The following is an 18,494-nucleotide window of genomic DNA, read 5'->3' on the forward strand; positions in this document are numbered from 1 at the left end:
AGAGTTGTGTTGTGTTTCTGTTATCGATGAGTCTGCCAGCCATCAAATGCAACGATGTTTTTCCCGTAGTGCACATCGCTGTCTGAGTTTTGGGCGCGAAGTCAGCATTTTTCGCAGAAAAATAACACTAAGTAAGTTATTAAATAAGTTAGAATGAAGTGCAAAATACCCGAAATATCTTGGCACAATCGCGACCCGGTACTAAGTGTAGATATACAATCAAACGGCGTGGGCCTAAGAGCACCCACAATGTGCCGCCTCGCCTCGGGCGGCACCGATGCGCACGTTCTCATTTGGTACGTAAATCAAAGTGAAGCAGGCGAGGGCGTTGCACTGGAACTGGCGGCGGATTTGGCGAGGCATCAGCGTGCAGTGAATACGGTGCGCTGGTCACCCAATGGAGAACTTCTCGCATCTGGCGATGACGAAAGTGTTGTCTTTATATGGAAACAAAAAGCGGAGCACGAAGTGGTCAACATTGTGGATGCTGATAGCAACTGTGAACAAGATAGAGAAGTGTGGCTGACGTTGAAAGTGTTGCGTGGCCATCGGGAAGATGTCTACGACTTGAGTTGGGCGCCCAATTCGCAGTTTCTAGTCACCGGCTCTGTGGACAATACTGCCATGTTATGGGATGTGCACAAGGGCAAGTCTCTGGCTATCTTGGATGATCACAAGGGCTATGTACAAGGCGTCGCCTGGGATCCGTGTAATCAGTTTATAGCCACCATGAGCACGGATAGGTGAGTGACTGTCTAAACTGCAAAGTGGCTTGTTTGTTATTATTTCAAAATGTTTGCAGGCATTTGCGCGTATTTGATGCAAACACGCGACGTGTGCTGCATCGTGTCAACAAATCCACGCTGCCCGTCAAGGAAGGGCATGAGCTGCACGGCCGCAGTATACGCTTATATCACGATGGTACGCTGCAAACCTTCTTTCGGCGACTTTGCTTTACGCCCGACGGCAAATTGTTGCTGACGCCCGCTGGCGTAACGGATTACGATGGCGTGATGAAGCCCACGAATACCACCTATGGTTACAGCCGCTACGATCTGAGTAAACCCGCCTTTGTGCTGCCCTTTCCCAATGAATACACCGTGGCAGTGCGATGCTCACCCGTGCTGTACCGTCTACGACCGTACAATGCGGACAAGAATCCGCCCATTATAACACTGCCATATCGCATGATTTATGCGGTGGCCACCAAGAACTCGGTGTTCTTCTACGATACGCAACAGCCGGTGCCATTTGCCATTGTCTCCAACATACATTACACGCGGTTAACCGATCTGACCTGGTCCAATGATGGCAATGTGCTAATCGTCTCCAGCACCGATGGATTTTGCTCCCTGTTGACCTTTGCCGAAAACGAACTGGGCGAGCGCTATGAAGAAATGGACGCAGTGCTGTGCGCTGTTGCCAAGACATCGGAGAATCATCATCAACCACGTAATCGCAAAATGAAGAGACAAAAGATGCGAAAACCTTCGGCCGATGAATCCGCGAGGCGTCGACCGCTGCAGGAGAAAACCAAGCCCAATAAAATTGAGATAAAACACAGGCTAGGTAAAGCCAAAGCAAATAAGTGCAAAGAAAATGGAGAAACTGACTTGGAAGCGGAGAACGATTCGTCGCTGCAGAGTAGCAGCTCGACAACCTCCGCGGGCAGTCCCAAGCCTGTGCCTAAAGCAGATGTAAACCCCACGCCCATTGCCTTCAGACGTTCACCTCGCAAAATGCCGGAGCCCACAACTATTGCAATACGCCGTTCGCCGCGCAAAATCACAGAAGCCACGCCCACAGCTGCTGCTGTTACTGAAACGACGGCGATTGCTGTCAAACGCAAGGCCAGCGATGATGGAGAACCCGTGCAGAGCATGCCTAAGAAGCCGCTTGGGGTGCTGCATAAACCCATCGAAGCTGTGCTTGATAAGGAGATCATCAGCTCGGACGAGAAGTTCGAATCGCCGGAGAAGAAATGTAGGCCAGCCACGCCCATACAGGTGCGCAGACAGCCGCGCACGCCAGGCAGCAGCAGCAGCAACAACAATACGCAAACGCCCAAATCACTGCCCGCCAAACATGCCACGCCTATCGCTGTGCGACGTACACCGCGCGTGCTCATCGAAGCGCCTGTCGTGAATGCGCCCGTGGTCGTCGAGGAAGCCATGGACGCCTGGCCGCTAGTCATGGATGGCATAAGTCCGCTGCCAGCAAAGGAGAAATCGCCCAGCAAAGAGACGGAGGCGAAAAAGGGCAAAGGGACGCAGCTGTCCATCCGCGAGGCGACTTGTGAACGCACCGAGGACATACGCCTGGTCTACGAGGATACCCAAGAGGAAGCGAGCACGCCTGTTAAGGCAGCAGCACCCGTCGCGCCCGTTGCAACGGCCACGACGTCGGTTGCCTCGCCAAAGCCAAGCACACCGAGTGCTAAGACGCCACGACGCGTATCCTTGCGCACCATTTCGACGCCCAAGTCCAAAAAAAAACTTTTAGAGTAGAATTGTGTAGCATACGACAGATTTAGTTTAGCCTTAATACATTTATATCCAACATTATATTTAAATAAAACGCACACACACAGACGGTAACAGATGCAAGCTGATGACACAGCCCGATGATGAATTTCCTGCCTTCCAGATGGACAACCATGCATATTGTCTGGCACATGCACAGCAGCCGGTTAGCAGTTCCAAGCAGAATGTGCTCACCGGACAAATACTTGCCGGGGATTCACTGCTGCTCATCGATGCAGCCAAACGCCCGTTGGATGAGTACGTGCAGCCCCTATGCCAGCTATACAAGCTGGTCAGGAGGAGACAGCAGCATGTGATTCTTGTGCTGGTGGCTACGCGCAAACGTTCGCTGCAGCTGCGCGCGCAATTTGAGAAACAGTTGGACAGCCGGCAGGACCTTATCAGTGCAGCAGAGGAGTCGGAGACAGCAGCCCAGCTGTTGTGTCAGCGTGGCGGCCTGTTGATTGCAACCACTGCAGAGTTCAGCAATTTGAAGACGCCTCAGCTGCTAACGGACGCTCATTTGGGCTGCATTGTCTTTGACGAGCTGGAGCGGCTGCAGGCTTATGGTGGTAGCTGTTTTCAGGCGCTCAAGCTGACGCTCTGGCAGCTGTGCAGCAAGCCACAGCTTGTGGTGACCTCGCGACTGTGGCTGGCTGCAGAAATGCAGCAACTCTTGCAGCACGCCAGGAAGCCGCTGGTGTTTCTGCAGGAAGCGCTGGAGGCAGCCGTCTATGGTGGCCTGCAGCTGCAAGTGGAGCTGGGCAATAGCGGAGCACGGCAGATGCAGCAGCTGATGGACTACCTGCGACAGCAGCCATATAAAAAACAGCGCACGCTGATTTACTGCACCAATGAAACGGATTTCCATGAGCTACAACAGCAATTGCCCAAGGATGACTGCCTGTTGCATCGTGGACGAGGGGATAAACCGCGCGTGGACCGCTGGCAGCAACAGGTAATAAACCTTTATATTACAGATTGAATATATATATTTTATATTTTCATAGAACACGGGCCAAATATTGTTGCTGCGCGAACATGCACCCGAGTTGCTTGTGGACAACGTTCAGTCTCTCATACACTTCAACATGCCGTCCACTTGGAGTCAGTTTAGGAAGCGTTTCGCTGTATTTAAAACCCAAATACCCAATGCACTGATGTCCACCACAAACCAGCAGCAGCTGCACTCCCTCCTTCTACTGAATAAGCAGAGTCAACGAATGCTGCCTCAGCTGATAGAGTTCATGCAGCAACACGGACATCCCATCGATGAAAAGCTGAATGCGGCGCATGCGCAGCTGCAGGCGACACATGAGGCATCCTTGGTGGCGCGTAAGTGCGTCATTTGTCCGGTGTTGTTGCTGCATGGCCATTGCCTGACGCCTACCTGCCAATATTGACATCTGCTGGCAGACGTCGACAGGAGCTGTGCGACTGTACCAACTGCAGGATGTATACGCTTTCAGCTGCTTAAGGTGAGCTGAAGATGGGTTATATATTTCAATATAATTTTGTATGATATTCTGCATAACATTAAGCAGTCTGATCTAATAAAAGGTACCTAGATTGTGGCGTTAAGGTCAGGTAGAATGGGCGTCTAAAAGATCATCAGATAGAGAGCCATTTCTCAAGGATCGTACAAGCTTTAGAAGTCAAGTTTGGAATGTGCGTTCTCATGCCTTAAAGGTTGATTTCTCGACAACTTACAGCATTTTCCCCAGAATAAATTAGTTTTAAATTGCAGTCTAGGTTTCAGCATATGTACGATCCAGGATGCCACGTTTACTATCTTATCATATATACTTGATTCAATTCAAATCGAGTTTAAAGGTTTGTGAATGAGAACTGGAATCTATCAACCTATAGTTGCAGGATTATTATGAATGTCTTCTATGTCTCCTTACATGATTACCCAATTCTTGCTTACAGATCTGCACACCCTCCCACTTCGCGGCTCGTTTGATGGCACATAGAGCAACAGCTCAAGGCGCGTGGTGTATGATGCCTGTGCAGCAGCAGTATGCGGAATTGCAGCAACAATTGATTAGATACTATGCCATGCCGGAGCATTGTGTGGCACCTAATCACCAAGAGTTGCAGCAGATTTGTGTGCGCCAAATAGCCACCAACTGTTATGAGCGTGTTTCCGTCACATTTGTGCCACCCGCTGATTCTGCTAGTCCCGAGCAATATCAAAATATGACTGTGCGCGTCAAGCATTTGGACTTAAATACGGCCATCTGCCATGCGAAGCTGTCGGAGCTGTTTGTCTGTCCGCTGGACTGGCAACAAATTGATCCATTAGCCCTGGATGTGCGTCTGATAGGCTTGGTGCCCTACAATGGCGAGGAGATATGGCAGTGCGGCGACATTGAGCCAATTGCTGAGCTATTGCATCCCGGCGGCATCTATGAAGCAAATGTTGACTCTGCTTTAGCCCACACAATATTCGTGGATGAGCTGCAGCTGGAGAAAGTTGGCTATGAGCAGCAGCTGCTAAGGCAAAGCCTGGGCAAGTTTGATGTCAATGCAAAGCGACGTTTGGAGCAATTAATAACATCTGCAGCTAGCTAACATCGGTTACCTAAAAGTCATTAATTAAATAATAACCAAAAGAATATACCAAAATTGAAAACATAATCAAAATCAACTGCTGCCACAAAATGCTGTTACGGATAAGATCTAAAACTCTTTCTAAACATATTAACCAGATGTTAACTAGAACAATCGCGATATTGGGAATTACAATTTCGTAAGCAAGAATATATAATATTGACCTTTAAAAGGCACTAATGATGATTTTATATTTTAGTTTATATATCATTTACAACTGCCTCGGGAAAATGTGAAATGTTCGGGGAAGCCTTTGAATTGTCATCGTTGGTCCTGCTAAGTATTTTCGATTACGAAAAGGTAAGTCTTTTTGATATCTTTATACATAGAATTAGAAAGAGGAAAATGTGCTGATAATTGGAATTAATCACATTCGCATGTGAATGCCATCAACTTGTGCAAATGGTAGATCCTAAAAGAAAATAGCTTTGACCAAAAAACGATATGTTTGAAAAAGCAACCTTTTTTGATGATTTTTTGGAATATCTCGGCCAAAAAATGTCCGATTTTGAAAATTTTCACCATTTTGGACTCGTAAGGATCAGTTCTATCGATTGGCATCAAAAAAAGGAAATCCAAAATTTTGACCCAAATCGACAAAATGGCAAGGGGTTACATCACGTTTTTTTTCAAAATCGGGGTCGAGTCAAAAATCAAAACTTCGATGATTTTTATTGAATATCTCCGGTAAATATCGTCTGATTTTGAAATGTTATACCTTTTTAAACTCGTACGGATCCCTACTAATAATTCTCATTCAAAGAAATTCAATATCGATGGGATTGACGGAAAACCAACTCGTTTTTAAAATTAACCTTTTTTGATGATTTTTTGGCATATCTCGGCCAAATAATGTCAGATTTTGCAAATTCATACCATTTTTGACTCGTAAGGATCAGTTCTATCGATTGGCATCAAAAAAAGGAAATCCAAAATTTTGACCCAAATCGACAAAATGGCAAGGGGTTACATCACGTTTTTTTTCAAAATCGGGGTCGGGTCAAAAATCAAAACTTTTTCGATGATTTTTATTGAATATCTCCGGTAAATATCGTTTGATTTTGAAATGTTATACCTTTTTAAATTCGTACGGATCCCTACTAATAATTCTCATTCAAAGAAATTCAATATCGATGGGATTGACGGAAAACCAACTCGTTTTCAAAATCAACCTTTTTTGATGATTTTTTGGCATATCTCGGCCAAATAACGTCCGATTTTGAAATTTCATACCATTTTTGACTCGTAAGGATCAGTTCTATCGATTGGCATCAAAAAAAGGAAATCCAAAATTTTGACCCAAATCGACAAAATGGCAAGGGGTTACATCACGTTTTTTTTTCAAAATCGGGGTCGGGTCAAAAATCAAAACTTTTTCGATGATTTTTATTGAATATCTCCGGTAAATATCGTTTGATTTTGAAATGTTATACCTTTCTAAATTCGTACGGATCACTACTAATAATTCTCATTCAAAGAAATTCAATATCGATGGGATTGACGGAAAACCAACTCGTTTTCAAAATCAACCATTTTTTATGATTTTTTGGCATATCTCGGGCAAATAACGTCCGATTTTGAAATTTTCCCCCATTTTGGACTCGTAAGGATCAGTACTATCGATTGGCATCAAAAAAAGGAAATCCAAAATTTTGACCCAAATCGACAAAATGGCAAGGGGTTACATCACGTTTTTTTTTCAAAATCGGGGTCGGGTCAAAAATCAAAACTTTTTCGATGATTTTTATTGAATATCTCCGGTAAATATCGTTTGATTTTGAAATGTTATACCTTTCTAAATTCGTACGGATCCCTACTAATAATTCTCATTCAAAGAAATTCAATATCGATGGGATTGACGGAAAACCAACTCGTTTTCAAAATCAACCATTTTTTATGATTTTTTGGCATATCTCGGGCAAATAACGTCCGATTTTGAAATTTTCCCCCATTTTGGACTCGTAAGGATCAGTACTATCGATTGGCATCAAAAAAAGGAAATCCAAAATTTTGACCCAAATCGACAAAATGGCAATGGGTTACATCACGTTTTTTTTCAAAATCGGGGTCGGGTCAAAAATCAAAACTTTTTCGATGATTTTTATTGAATATCTCCGGTAAATATCGTTTGATTTTGAAATGTTATACCTTTCTAAATTCGTACGGATCCCTACTAATAATTCTCATTCAAAGAAATTCAATATCGATGGGATTGACGGAAAACCAACTCGTTTTCAAAATCAACCATTTTTTATGATTTTTTGGCATATCTCGGGCAAATAACGTCCGATTTTGAAATTTCATACCATTTTTGACTCGTAAGGATCAGTTCTATCGATTGGCATCAAAAAAATGAAATCAAAAATTTTGACCCAAATCGACAAAATGGCAAGGGGTTACATCACGTTTTTTTTTCAAAATCGGGGTCGGGTCAAAAACCAAAACTTTTTCGATGATTTTTATTGAATATCTCCGGTAAATATCGTTTGATTTTGAAATGTTATACCTTTTTAAATTCGTACGGATCCCTACTAATAATTCTCATTCAAAGAAATTCAATATCGATGGGATTGACGGAAAACCAACTCGTTTTCAAAATCAACCTTTTTTGATGATTTTTTGGCATATCTCGGCCAAAAAATGTCAGATTTTGCAATTTCATACCATTTTTGACTCGTAAGGATCAGTTCTATCGATTGGCATCAAAAAAAGGAAATCCAAAATTTTGACCCAAATCGACAAAATGGCAAGGGGTTACATCACGTTTTTTTTCAAAATCGGGGTCGGGTCAAAAATCAAAACTTTTTCGATGATTTTTATTGAATATCTCCGGTAAATATCGTTTGATTTTGAAATGTTATACCTTTCTAAATTCGTACGGATCCCTACTAATAATTCTCATTCAAAGAAATTCAATATCGATGGGATTGACGGAAAACCAACTCGTTTTCAAAATCAACCATTTTTTATGATTTTTTGGCATATCTCGGGCAAATAACGTCCGATTTTGAAATTTTCCCCCATTTTGGACTCGTAAGGATCAGTACTATCGATTGGCATCAAAAAAAGGAAATCCAAAATTTTGACCCAAATCGACAAAATGGCAATGGGTTACATCACGTTTTTTTTCAAAATCGGGGTCGGGTCAAAAATCAAAACTTTTTCGATGATTTTTATTGAATATCTCCGGTAAATATCGTTTGATTTTGAAATGTTATACCTTTCTAAATTCGTACGGATCCCTACTAATAATTCTCATTCAAAGAAATTCAATATCGATGGGATTGACGGAAAACCAACTCGTTTTCAAAATCAACCATTTTGTATGATTTTTTGGCATATCTCGGCCAAATAACGTCCGATTTTGAAATTTCATACCATTTTTGACTCGTAAGGATCAGTTCTATCGATTGGCATCAAAAAAATGAAATCCAAAATTTTGACCCAAATCGACAAAATGGCAAGGGGTTACATCACGTTTTTTTTTCAAAATCGGGGTCGGGTCAAAAATCAAAACTTTTTCGATGATTTTTATTGTATATCTCCGGTAAATATCGTTTGATTTTGAAATGTTATACCTTTCTAAATTCGTACGGATCCCTACTAATAATTCTCATTCAAAGAAATTCAATATCGATGGGATTGACGGAAAACCAACTCGTTTTCAAAATCAACCATTTTTTATGATTTTTTGGCATATCTCGGGCAAATAACGTCCGATTTTGAAATTTCATACCATTTTTGACTCGTAAGGATCAGTTCTATCGATTGGCATCAAAAAAATGAAATCCAAAATTTTGACCCAAATCGACAAAATGGCAAGGGGTTACATCACGTTTTTTTTTCAAAATCGGGGTCGGGTCAAAAATCAAAACTTTTTCGATGATTCTTATTGAATATCTCCGGTAAATATCGTTTGATTTTGAAATGTTATACTTTTTTAAATTCGTACGGATCCCTACTAATAATTCTCATTCAAAGAAATTCAATATCGATGGGATTGACCAAAAACCAACTCGTTTTCAAAATCAACCTTTTTTGATGATTTTTTGGCATATCTCGGCCAAAAAATGTCAGATTTTGCAATTTCATACCATTTTTGACTCGTAAGGATCAGTTCTATCGATTGGCATCAAAAAAAAGGAAATCCAAAATTTTAACCCAAATCGACAAAATGGCAAGGGGTTACATCACGTTTTTTTTTCAAAATCGAGGTCGGGTCAAAAATCAAAACTTTTTTGATGATTTTTATTGAATATCTCCGGTAAATATCGCCTGATTTTGAAATGTTATAACTTTTTAAATTCGTACGGATCCCTTCTAATAATTCTCATTCAAAGAAATTCAATATCGATGAGATTGACGGAAAACCAACTCGTTTTCAAAATCAACCATTTTTTATGATTTTTTGGCATATCTCGGGCAAATAACGTCCGATTTTGAAATTTTCCCCCATTTTGGACTCGTAAGGATCAGTTCTATCGATTGGCATCAAAAAAATGAAATCCAAAATTTTGACCCAAATCGACAAAATGGCAAGGGGTTACATCACGTTTTTTTTTCAAAATCGGGGTCGGGTCAAAAATCAAAACTTTTTCGATGATTCTTATTGAATATCTCCGGTAAATATCGTTTGATTTTGAAATGTTATACTTTTTTAAATTCGTACGGATCCCTACTAATAATTCTCATTCAAAGAAATTCAATATCGATGGGATTGACCAAAAACCAACTCGTTTTCAAAATCAACCTTTTTTGATGATTTTTTGGCATATCTCGGCCAAAAAATGTCAGATTTTGCAATTTCATACCATTTTTGACTCGTAAGGATCAGTTCTATCGATTGGCATCAAAAAAAAGGAAATCCAAAATTTTAACCCAAATCGACAAAATGGCAAGGGGTTACATCACGTTTTTTTTTCAAAATCGAGGTCGGGTCAAAAATCAAAACTTTTTTGATGATTTTTATTGAATATCTCCGGTAAATATCGCCTGATTTTGAAATGTTATAACTTTTTAAATTCGTACGGATCCCTTCTAATAATTCTCATTCAAAGAAATTCAATATCGATGAGATTGACGGAAAACCAACTCGTTTTCAAAATCAACCATTTTTTATGATTTTTTGGCATATCTCGGGCAAATAACGTCCGATTTTGAAATTTTCCCCCATTTTGGACTCGTAAGGATCAGTACTATCGATTGGCATCAAAAAAAGGAAATCCAAAATTTTGACCCAAATCGACAAAATGGCAATGGGTTACATCACGTTTTTTTTCAAAATCGGGGTCGGGTCAAAAATCAAAACTTTTTCGATGATTTTTATTGAATATCTCCGGTAAATATCGTTTGATTTTGAAATGTTATACCTTTCTAAATTCGTACGGATCCCTACTAATAATTCTCATTCAAAGAAATTCAATATCGATGGGATTGACGGAAAACCAACTCGTTTTCAAAATCAACCATTTTTTATGATTTTTTGGCATATCTCGGGCAAATAACGTCCGATTTTGAAATTTCATACCATTTTTGACTCGTAAGGATCAGTTCTATCGATTGGCATCAAAAAAATGAAATCCAAAATTTTGACCCAAATCGACAAAATGGCAAGGGGTTACATCACGTATTTTTTTCAAAATCGGGGTCGGGTCAAAAATCAAAACTTTTTCGATGATTTTTATTGAATATCTCCGGTAAATATCGTTTGATTTTGAAATGTTATACCTTTCTAAATTCGTACGGATCCCTACTAATAATTCTCATTCAAAGAAATTCAATATCGATGGGATTGACGGAAAACCAACTCGTTTTCAAAATCAACCATTTTTTATGATTTTTTGGCATATCTCGGGCAAATAACGTCCGATTTTGAAATTTCATACCATTTTTGACTCGTAAGGATCAGTTCTATCGATTGGCATCATGGAAATCCAAAATTTTTACCCAAATCGACAAAATGGCAAGGGGTTACATCACGTTTTTTTTTCAAAATCGGGGTCGGGTCAAAAATCAAAACTTTTTCGATGATTTTTATTGAATATCTCCGGTAAATATCGTTTGATTTTGAAATGTTATACTTTTTTAAATTCGTACGGATCCCTACTAATAATTCTCATTCAAAGAAATTCAATATCGATGGGATTGACCAAAAACCAACTCGTTTTCAAAATCAACCTTTTTTGATGATTTTTTGGCATATCTCGGCCAAAAAATGTCAGATTTTGCAATTTCATACCATTTTTGACTCGTAAGGATCAGTTCTATCGATTGGCATCAAAAAAAAGGAAATCCAAAATTTTAACCCAAATCGACAAAATGGCAAGGGGTTACATCACGTTTTTTTTTCAAAATCGAGGTCGGGTCAAAAATCAAAACTTTTTTGATGATTTTTATTGAATATCTCCGGTAAATATCGCCTGATTTTGAAATGTTATAACTTTTTAAATTCGTACGGATCCCTTCTAATAATTCGCATTCAAAGAAATTCAATATCGATGAGATTGACGGAAAACCAACTCGTTTTTAAAATCAACCTTTTTTGATGATTTTTTGGCATATCTCGGCCAAATAATGCCCGATTTTGAAATTTTTCACCATTTTTAACTCGTAAGGATCAGTTCTATCGATTGGCATCAAAAAAAGGAAATCCAAAATTTTGACCCAAATTGACAAAATGGAAAGGGGTTACATCACGTTTTTTTTTTCAAAATCGGGGTCGGTTCGAAAATCGAAACTTTTTTCATGCCTTTTTTTGCAGATCTCGGGTAATAGCTACGCGCGGAGATATGATGTTCCAAAACGACAGAATTCCGCGCGGAGATATGACCTTCCAAATCATCACGTTATTTCTCAAAATCTGGGTCGGTGCGAATTTCAAAACATTATATAGATTTATTTTTGTGAATATCTCGGGTAAATATCATCTGATTGTAAGATGTTATACCTTCTTGTGGATGTCCTTGGATAAGTCCTTTTAATGTTTTGGAATAGAACTGTTTGCGGATATAATTGCTTCTTAATAGTCCTGTTGTGAGCTGTTACAAATCCAAAGTCTTTAGGTTACAGTCGAATCATACTTTGAAGAGAGAATCTTTATTAATGAAATGATCTTTAATGCTTATGTTTATTATCACAAGCCCTTCGTTCGAAAATTGTTGTGGTTAATAAGGCAAATGGAAATGTGTGCAAAGCTTGTGTTTTTTAATTTAATTTTTATTTAAATTTTAGATGATCTAACATTTTGAGTTTCTTTTACATACAAACATTTTGTTTTGTTTATTTTTCATTTATTTTGTAATCGTTTTTCTTGTATTATAATTATAATTTATATTAAATTTGTAATTCAACGATTCGATTTTATTATGTCAAGTTAGTAATTTGTTTATATCTTCTTCACAAGTTTTCCGTTTTTAATTTGTTTACTTGCTCGTTTCACATTTAAAAACTGCTGCTCAAGGGCTTGGTTCATACACAGTTCGTACACGAGGAATGCAAAAAATTGATTTCTGTACTTCGTTTAGCTCGCTCTGAATTTATAAAATTGTAAATTCACGGGACATTAGACGTTAGAAATATGATAAAAGTTTATCTCTTCGTTTAAAAGATTAAACATGAGAAATTATAATTTGCTGCAATGTGTTTATAGGTGAACAACAAAAGCAATTCGAATTGGGCTAAAAAATTTAGATACAACATCTAAAGTTTGTCTACCTATAAACTCTGGTTCCATATTCCGCTAGCCAATCTCCGCCAGCTCTTTACAAATTTCAACATTCTTTTTCTTCTTGTTCTTGTTGCCAATGCGTTGAGTTGTTTCTCATTTTAATTTATTAAATTTTCATATAATTATATATAGGTTTTTTTTAATTTTTCCACAAATCAATGTTGGTTTTGCATCTTATACATTTTAACTGCTATTAAAGTAATAGTTAATTATTTTCACTGTAGTAGTGGTGCGGCCTTTGAGAGTGTGTGTGGGTGTGCGGTATATGAGTGTGTGTGTTTGTGTGTGTTGAGTGTGTGTTACATATTGGAGCAAAAAGTTGTATGAGCGTTTTTTAGAAAAATATGAAATATGTTCGCTATATGAGTTGAAGTTTAAATTTACTTTATGTAAAGTTGACCTTTTGTTTTTGTTAATGGCAAATATGCAAAAATGTTTATTAATATTTGTTTTTTTTGTTTTGTTTTGTAGTTTGTTTTGACAAAGTATGGTATATGCATACGTATTTTGTTTATTTGTATATGTACTATTATGCATTATGTAAATTGTAGTTTTTATTTTGTAGAGTTACAAAGTTGAGCTAGATGATTCTTAACTTTGAAGAAAAAATTATAGTCATTTTGCATGAGTATTTAAAAAAATAAAATAGCGAAAGTCTTGTTCGTATGTGTTTCATGATTATGCAGTTACATAATTTACGAGAAAAATATAGTACATATGTGTATGTTTGTTGTTCTCACTATTTATATATATATTTTATTTATATAAAGATCGCTCGTTTTATTTGTTAGTTTTTTTTTTTTATAGTTAAATGATTTAGTTCTTGTGTGCTTTTTTGCGTTTATTAATTACATCAGTTGTAGTTACAAATATTTGTTGTTTCTTTTTTTTGGTTGAATTAAATTTTCAATAAATATATTCATAAATTTGTTTATATAATTACAGTTTAGTTAAATTAGAAGAGTTCACACCGGTTTTCTTTATACTCTTTCTCTTTGCTTGTAAAAATGCGCTGTGAGTGTGTTGCGTGTGTGGTGTGTGTAGGGTATTGTGTGAGTGTGTGTGTATGTGTATGGTTGTTTTCCCTGTCTGGGACAATAGCAGCATCCAATAAAATTTGTTTTGTCTAATTTTATGCAGCTCATTTAACCAGCTGCAAGAGAAATGTGGATAATAAAGAGTTTGGCTGTTTGTTTTGTTTTTGAATAAATAGTTTTTATTTGAAAATGATTTTTTTAAATATTTTTTTTTTTTTTTGTATTTTGGTAGAATTTTACAAGTTGAATGGAAAGTACATACGATAAATATTACAGTGTTTGTTTGTTGTGGTTGTTTTTGTGGTTGTTGGATAGGTTTAAGGAGTGTTTGTTGGGTTTGTTTAATTTCGCTTGTTGTCAAATTGCATGTATGTTTAGAAAACTGCTCATAATATGGCATTTAACTACAAAAGTATCTCGTATCTCGTATCTCGTAGATACACAATGTAATCGCATAAGTATCTACGAAAAATGCGTTGTTCAACAACTTTTGCATAGTTTACACACTGTTTTTTTTTTTTGTTTTGTTTTTTTTTTTTTTTTTTGTTTTGTATCAAGTGTATTTTGGTTTATGAGATATTTTGTCAATTGTTTTCAAAATGTTAAATGATATTTATTTTGCTAATAAACTTACTAACTTGTTGTTTTTGTTTAAGTTGCGTGTTGCATGTGTTTTACATAAATAAGGCTTAAAAACTATAAAACATAAATGGATTTCGCATAGAGCAAGAGCACAAAACTGCAAAAAACATACTAGAATATAAGGGGGGTAAAGGAATTTGGAGCTAGAGAGAGAGAGAGTGGGAGTAGAGAGGAGCTCAGGAAGAGAGACGGAGAGAGAGAGAGAGAGAGCTGTTGTATAATATACAAAAATACTATAAAATAACAATTATAAATTCATTGTGTAAAATCAAAATGCACAATCATACATACATTAAAGAAGTTGCATAAGCATATGCATATGCATAAATACATTAATAAGTGTGTATAAATAAGTCTAAACAAAATTAACAGCTGCAACCGCACAGTGTTAAATGCCATTCACTAAATACAATAAATGTTACAATTAATATTATTATTATTAATATTAATATTATTATTATATATAGTATGTATATGCTTTATAAATATTACATACAATGCGTTTTACAATGAACTGTTTTCTATTTTGTTTTGTTTTTTTTTCTTCTTTTTTTTTGTTGAGAATTTTCTCCCGTTTCCTTTCTATTGCGAGTTTCTTTGTGTGTCAAGTTTTGAATTGAATTACATATTATAAAAGATACAATCGTATGTGGCTTTATAAATGCAACAAAATTATATTAATTACAATAAATTAGTGTACAAAAATTAAAGTTAGTTTGTGTGGCTTTTTGTGTGTGTGCGTGTTTGCGTGTTTGTGCGTTATGTGTGTATGTATGTGTGTGTGTGTGCGTGCGATTTGTAGCTGCTTCAGCTCGATTCTCGATTCCTTCTATATATGGTATGCATATATGCTATACACACACGCAAGTTTCAACAAATTACAATTTACATCGATCTATATAATCGAATTATGGCTGGCTGGCTGGCTGCATCGAATTCGCAATTTTTTGATAGTAAATACAAATAGTTTAGAGAGTTTTCCTTTCATTTTTGTCCGGTTTTTGTTTTTTGTTTTTTTTTGTTTTTTTTTTTTTGTATTAAATTAGGCCTTATATATTAGAGTTTTACGTTTTTTCATGTTAATTTTGTTTTGTTTTTGGTTTGTTCATTTGCTTTATCATTACGTTATGCTTTAAGTATTATTTTTAAATTTGTTTTTGTTTTTTGTTTTTGTTTTATTTTCTTTCAATAATATTTATACGCATTCTGCTAATTCATTGCCCAGGGACTTTGTTTGTTATTACTTTTGTTGCATGTTTAATTCGCGCAGAGAGTTTGTAAACTTTGAACTTAAGCCTAAACAAGCATGAGAAATGTAGCGTTGATGGTATGAATAATTTCAAAGAGATTGCAACAGGAAACATTTAATATATATATAATATAATATTTATATACTTAGATGCCGTCATATATGCGTTTTACATATGTATACATATATTTATCATATATACTTTGTTCAATTCTTTACTTTTTACTTTTCATTTGGTTTAAATTTTTTGTTTTTGTTCTGTTTTGTTTTTTTTTTTTTTCGTTTTTGTTTCAATAAATACACGAGAAACTAAACTACACATAAATTATGAAATTCTATAAAATTATTCAGACCAAACAACAACTACATATTATGCATTAATGCTTGCGTTATGCGTATGTTTGTGCGTCTGTGTTTATGTGTGTGTGTGTGTTGAGTGTTTTTGTTGTGTGTGTGTGCGTTTCATGTCATACATGTAGCTTTGCATGATGCAAATGTAAAGCAAATATAGGAAAAATGCTCTTCAATATGCTTGAATTTCTGCGTCTGTCAATGTTTTGTGTTTTTTATACTCTTCTCTTTTAGTCAGCTGCCTCGTCAACTAACTCTCGTCTCAATAATATTTTAAGCACATACAGTTTCTCATACTCTTCTGAGTGAGTGTGTGTTACAACAAATAAAAGTTCTTTGGGCTTTGCTTTTGCTTTGTGTGTGTTTGTGTGTGTTTGTGTGTGTGTGTGTGTGTGTTGTTTGTTGTGTGTTGGTTCTATCATCATTTGCTTTTTTGATCAATGCTGGTGGGTTGTTGTGCTCCCGCGCTGTATTATTCTTCTTTTTGTTATTATTTTTCATAATTGTTTCTTTCTTTTTTTTTTGTTTGTTTGTAATACCGTAACGGTTCCCGTTTAGCCCCGCCATCACGTCTTAGTACAGGCCGCAGCCGCGCAGATTGTTTGCTATGATGACATCGGTGACAGCATCGAATACAAACTGAATGTTGTTGGTGTCTGTGGCGCACGTCATGTGGCAGTAGATTTCTTTCGAGGTTGATTTGTTTTTCGCTTCGAACTGGGCCTGAATGTAGGCAGCCGCCTCGCCATACTCCTGGCCACCTTTAAATTCAATACAATTAACATCAATTAGAATCGTATAAAGTCTTTCACTTTTTCAAGTACTTACCTGTGTATTCGGGAAAGCAAATTGTCAGCGGACTCTTGCGTATCTTCTCCTCGAACAGATCCTTTTTGTTCAGGAACAGTATAATCGACGTATCCGTGAACCATTTATTATTGCAAATGGAATCGAACAGTTTCAGGGACTCTTGCATGCGGTTCTGCGTTCAATTCGTTTGAAATTTTCTATTTAGTTTCGATTTGTACAAATAATAGCTCTCTATTCTTTTGACTTACCGTAGTTTCGTCCTCATGCAAGACCTGATCGTATTCGGACATCGCCACGCAGAATATAATCGCTGTCACATCCTCAAAGCAATGTATCCATTTCTTGCGCTCAGATCGCTGGCCGCCCACATCAAACAATCTGCAAAGAGGCGTGACATTTGAGTAAGTTATCAAAATAAAACGTGAGTCTTTCTTATCTTTCACTTTCTTATTCTAATATATTTTTATCTTTTCAGATTGACGTATTTTGCAGTCGATTTAATGCACTTCCCCGATAAATGGCCAATAAAAATAGCTTAAGTCCTTAATAAAATAAAACAATTCACAACAACCGAATAAATGTACATCCTATGGACCTCTACGAGTTAATCGCGCCCATTCTTCCCAGGATCTGGCCGGGATATGATCATTTTAAGTTTTTTAAACGAACATTTTTTGCTGTTTTTTGTTTAAACGAATATTTTTTGCTGTTTATTGTATTCCTTGCCATTTTTAACACGCCCCGGGCGAATATACAATCACAAACGATGGTTCCTAGATGACCCATGTATCCTTGGCTTTACCATGCCAAAGATATCGTCCTGGTGAACCTACACGACCGAAATGGTCAACAAATATGAATGCTTTTTCTTTCAGACGCCCCTCAGAAACAACCCCATCTCCTTCGTTGGTACCTAGTTGACCCATATATTCTTGGTTATACCATACCATTGATATAGTCCTGGTGAACCTAAAGGACCCAATCCCTGCGAAATGCGCACGGAAACGGTCCAGAAATATGTATGCCCTTGAAATTAGCGATCGTTTATTAGGCAGATTACTATCAAGAATATTTTTGTACCTTATGGGTATGCAATGCAAATTTTCATTCATAAAAATTTTAGTTCGTCTGCCTGCTGGGCATTTCTGTTCGCCTGGTACTTCAGCCGAATTTTCGGTGAAATCTAAGCACCCGGCTGCTCCTCCGCACGCCCCGTTTGGGTATGCAATGAAATTTTGCATTCATAAAAATTTTAGTTCGTCTACCTGCTGGTCATTTCTGTTCGCCTGGTATTTTTGCTAAATTTTAGCTCAAATCGAGTGCCCCCTGTTTAACAGTGGTCTGTTAATTAACAGAGGCGGCTGCAGGTTAACAGTGCACTTTTATTTAACAGCTGCTAATTAACAGAGGTATGTTAAACAAAAATTTTTCTGTGCATCTACCTGCTGGTCATTTCTGTTCGCCTGGTATTTTTGCTAAATTTCTTGTAAAAATTTTGTTTTTAGAGCGGCGGAGATATGTCGTTTCAAAACGACATAATC

At 37.4% G+C, this 18,494-nt stretch overlaps 4 protein-coding genes across 5 annotated transcripts in view; 3 read left to right on the forward strand and 1 right to left on the reverse strand.

Moving 5' to 3' along the window:
- The first annotated feature begins 62 nt into the window (after positions 1 to 62).
- Positions 63 to 2,614, forward strand: Caf1-105 (chromatin assembly factor 1, p105 subunit). Its single transcript, XM_002050511.4, has 2 exons — positions 63 to 743; positions 803 to 2,614. Exons 1-2 carry the CDS (start codon positions 154 to 156, stop codon positions 2,505 to 2,507), a joined length of 2,295 nt encoding a protein of 764 aa, XP_002050547.2. The 5' UTR covers positions 63 to 153; the 3' UTR covers positions 2,508 to 2,614.
- LOC138910836 (putative ATP-dependent RNA helicase SoYb) lies at positions 2,611 to 4,571 on the forward strand. The gene is made up of 3 exons (XM_032436110.2): positions 2,611 to 3,480; positions 3,533 to 4,000; positions 4,455 to 4,571. The coding sequence occupies exons 1-2, from the start codon at positions 2,611 to 2,613 to the stop codon at positions 3,923 to 3,925; spliced, it is 1,263 nt and encodes a 420-aa protein (XP_032292001.1). The 3' UTR covers positions 3,926 to 4,000; positions 4,455 to 4,571.
- Positions 4,488 to 17,344, forward strand: LOC6626211 (putative ATP-dependent RNA helicase BoYb). The gene is made up of 3 exons (XM_032436111.2): positions 4,488 to 5,277; positions 5,338 to 5,438; positions 17,207 to 17,344. The coding sequence occupies exon 1, from the start codon at positions 4,488 to 4,490 to the stop codon at positions 5,097 to 5,099; it is 612 nt and encodes a 203-aa protein (XP_032292002.2). The 3' UTR covers positions 5,100 to 5,277; positions 5,338 to 5,438; positions 17,207 to 17,344.
- The window catches only part of Galphao (G protein alpha o subunit), a 36,813-nt gene continuing 33,510 nt past the window's right edge, over positions 15,192 to 18,494 (reverse strand). For both annotated transcript variants that reach the window (XM_015174560.3, XM_015174559.3), the window contains exons 6-8: positions 17,202 to 17,331; positions 16,972 to 17,125; positions 15,192 to 16,904 (exon numbers count right to left, since the gene is read on the reverse strand). In XM_015174560.3, coding sequence (XP_015030046.1) covers positions 16,717 to 16,904; positions 16,972 to 17,125; positions 17,202 to 17,331 — 472 coding nt within the window. In that variant the 3' untranslated portion in view covers positions 15,192 to 16,716. The remainder of the gene's footprint in view (positions 16,905 to 16,971; positions 17,126 to 17,201; positions 17,332 to 18,494) is intronic.

This window comes from Drosophila virilis, chromosome 5 (genome assembly GCF_030788295.1).
Source record: "Drosophila virilis strain 15010-1051.87 chromosome 5, Dvir_AGI_RSII-ME, whole genome shotgun sequence".
Lineage (NCBI taxonomy): Eukaryota > Metazoa > Arthropoda > Insecta > Diptera > Drosophilidae > Drosophila > Drosophila virilis.

Excerpts from the sequence above, each read along its gene's own strand:
- Caf1-105 (XM_002050511.4), top strand. The coding sequence starts at position 154 with ATGAAGTGCAAAATACCCGAAATATCTTGGCACAATCGCGACCCGGTA. Across the intron at positions 744-802 it reads GCCACCATGAGCACGGATAG|GCATTTGCGCGTATTTGATG; the intron begins GTGAGTGACTGT and ends AAATGTTTGCAG.
- LOC138910836 (XM_032436110.2), top strand. The coding sequence starts at position 2,611 with ATGACACAGCCCGATGATGAATTTCCTGCCTTCCAGATGGACAACCAT. Across the intron at positions 3,481-3,532 it reads TGGACCGCTGGCAGCAACAG|AACACGGGCCAAATATTGTT; the intron begins GTAATAAACCTT and ends ATATTTTCATAG.
- LOC6626211 (XM_032436111.2), top strand. The coding sequence starts at position 4,488 with ATGGCACATAGAGCAACAGCTCAAGGCGCGTGGTGTATGATGCCTGTG.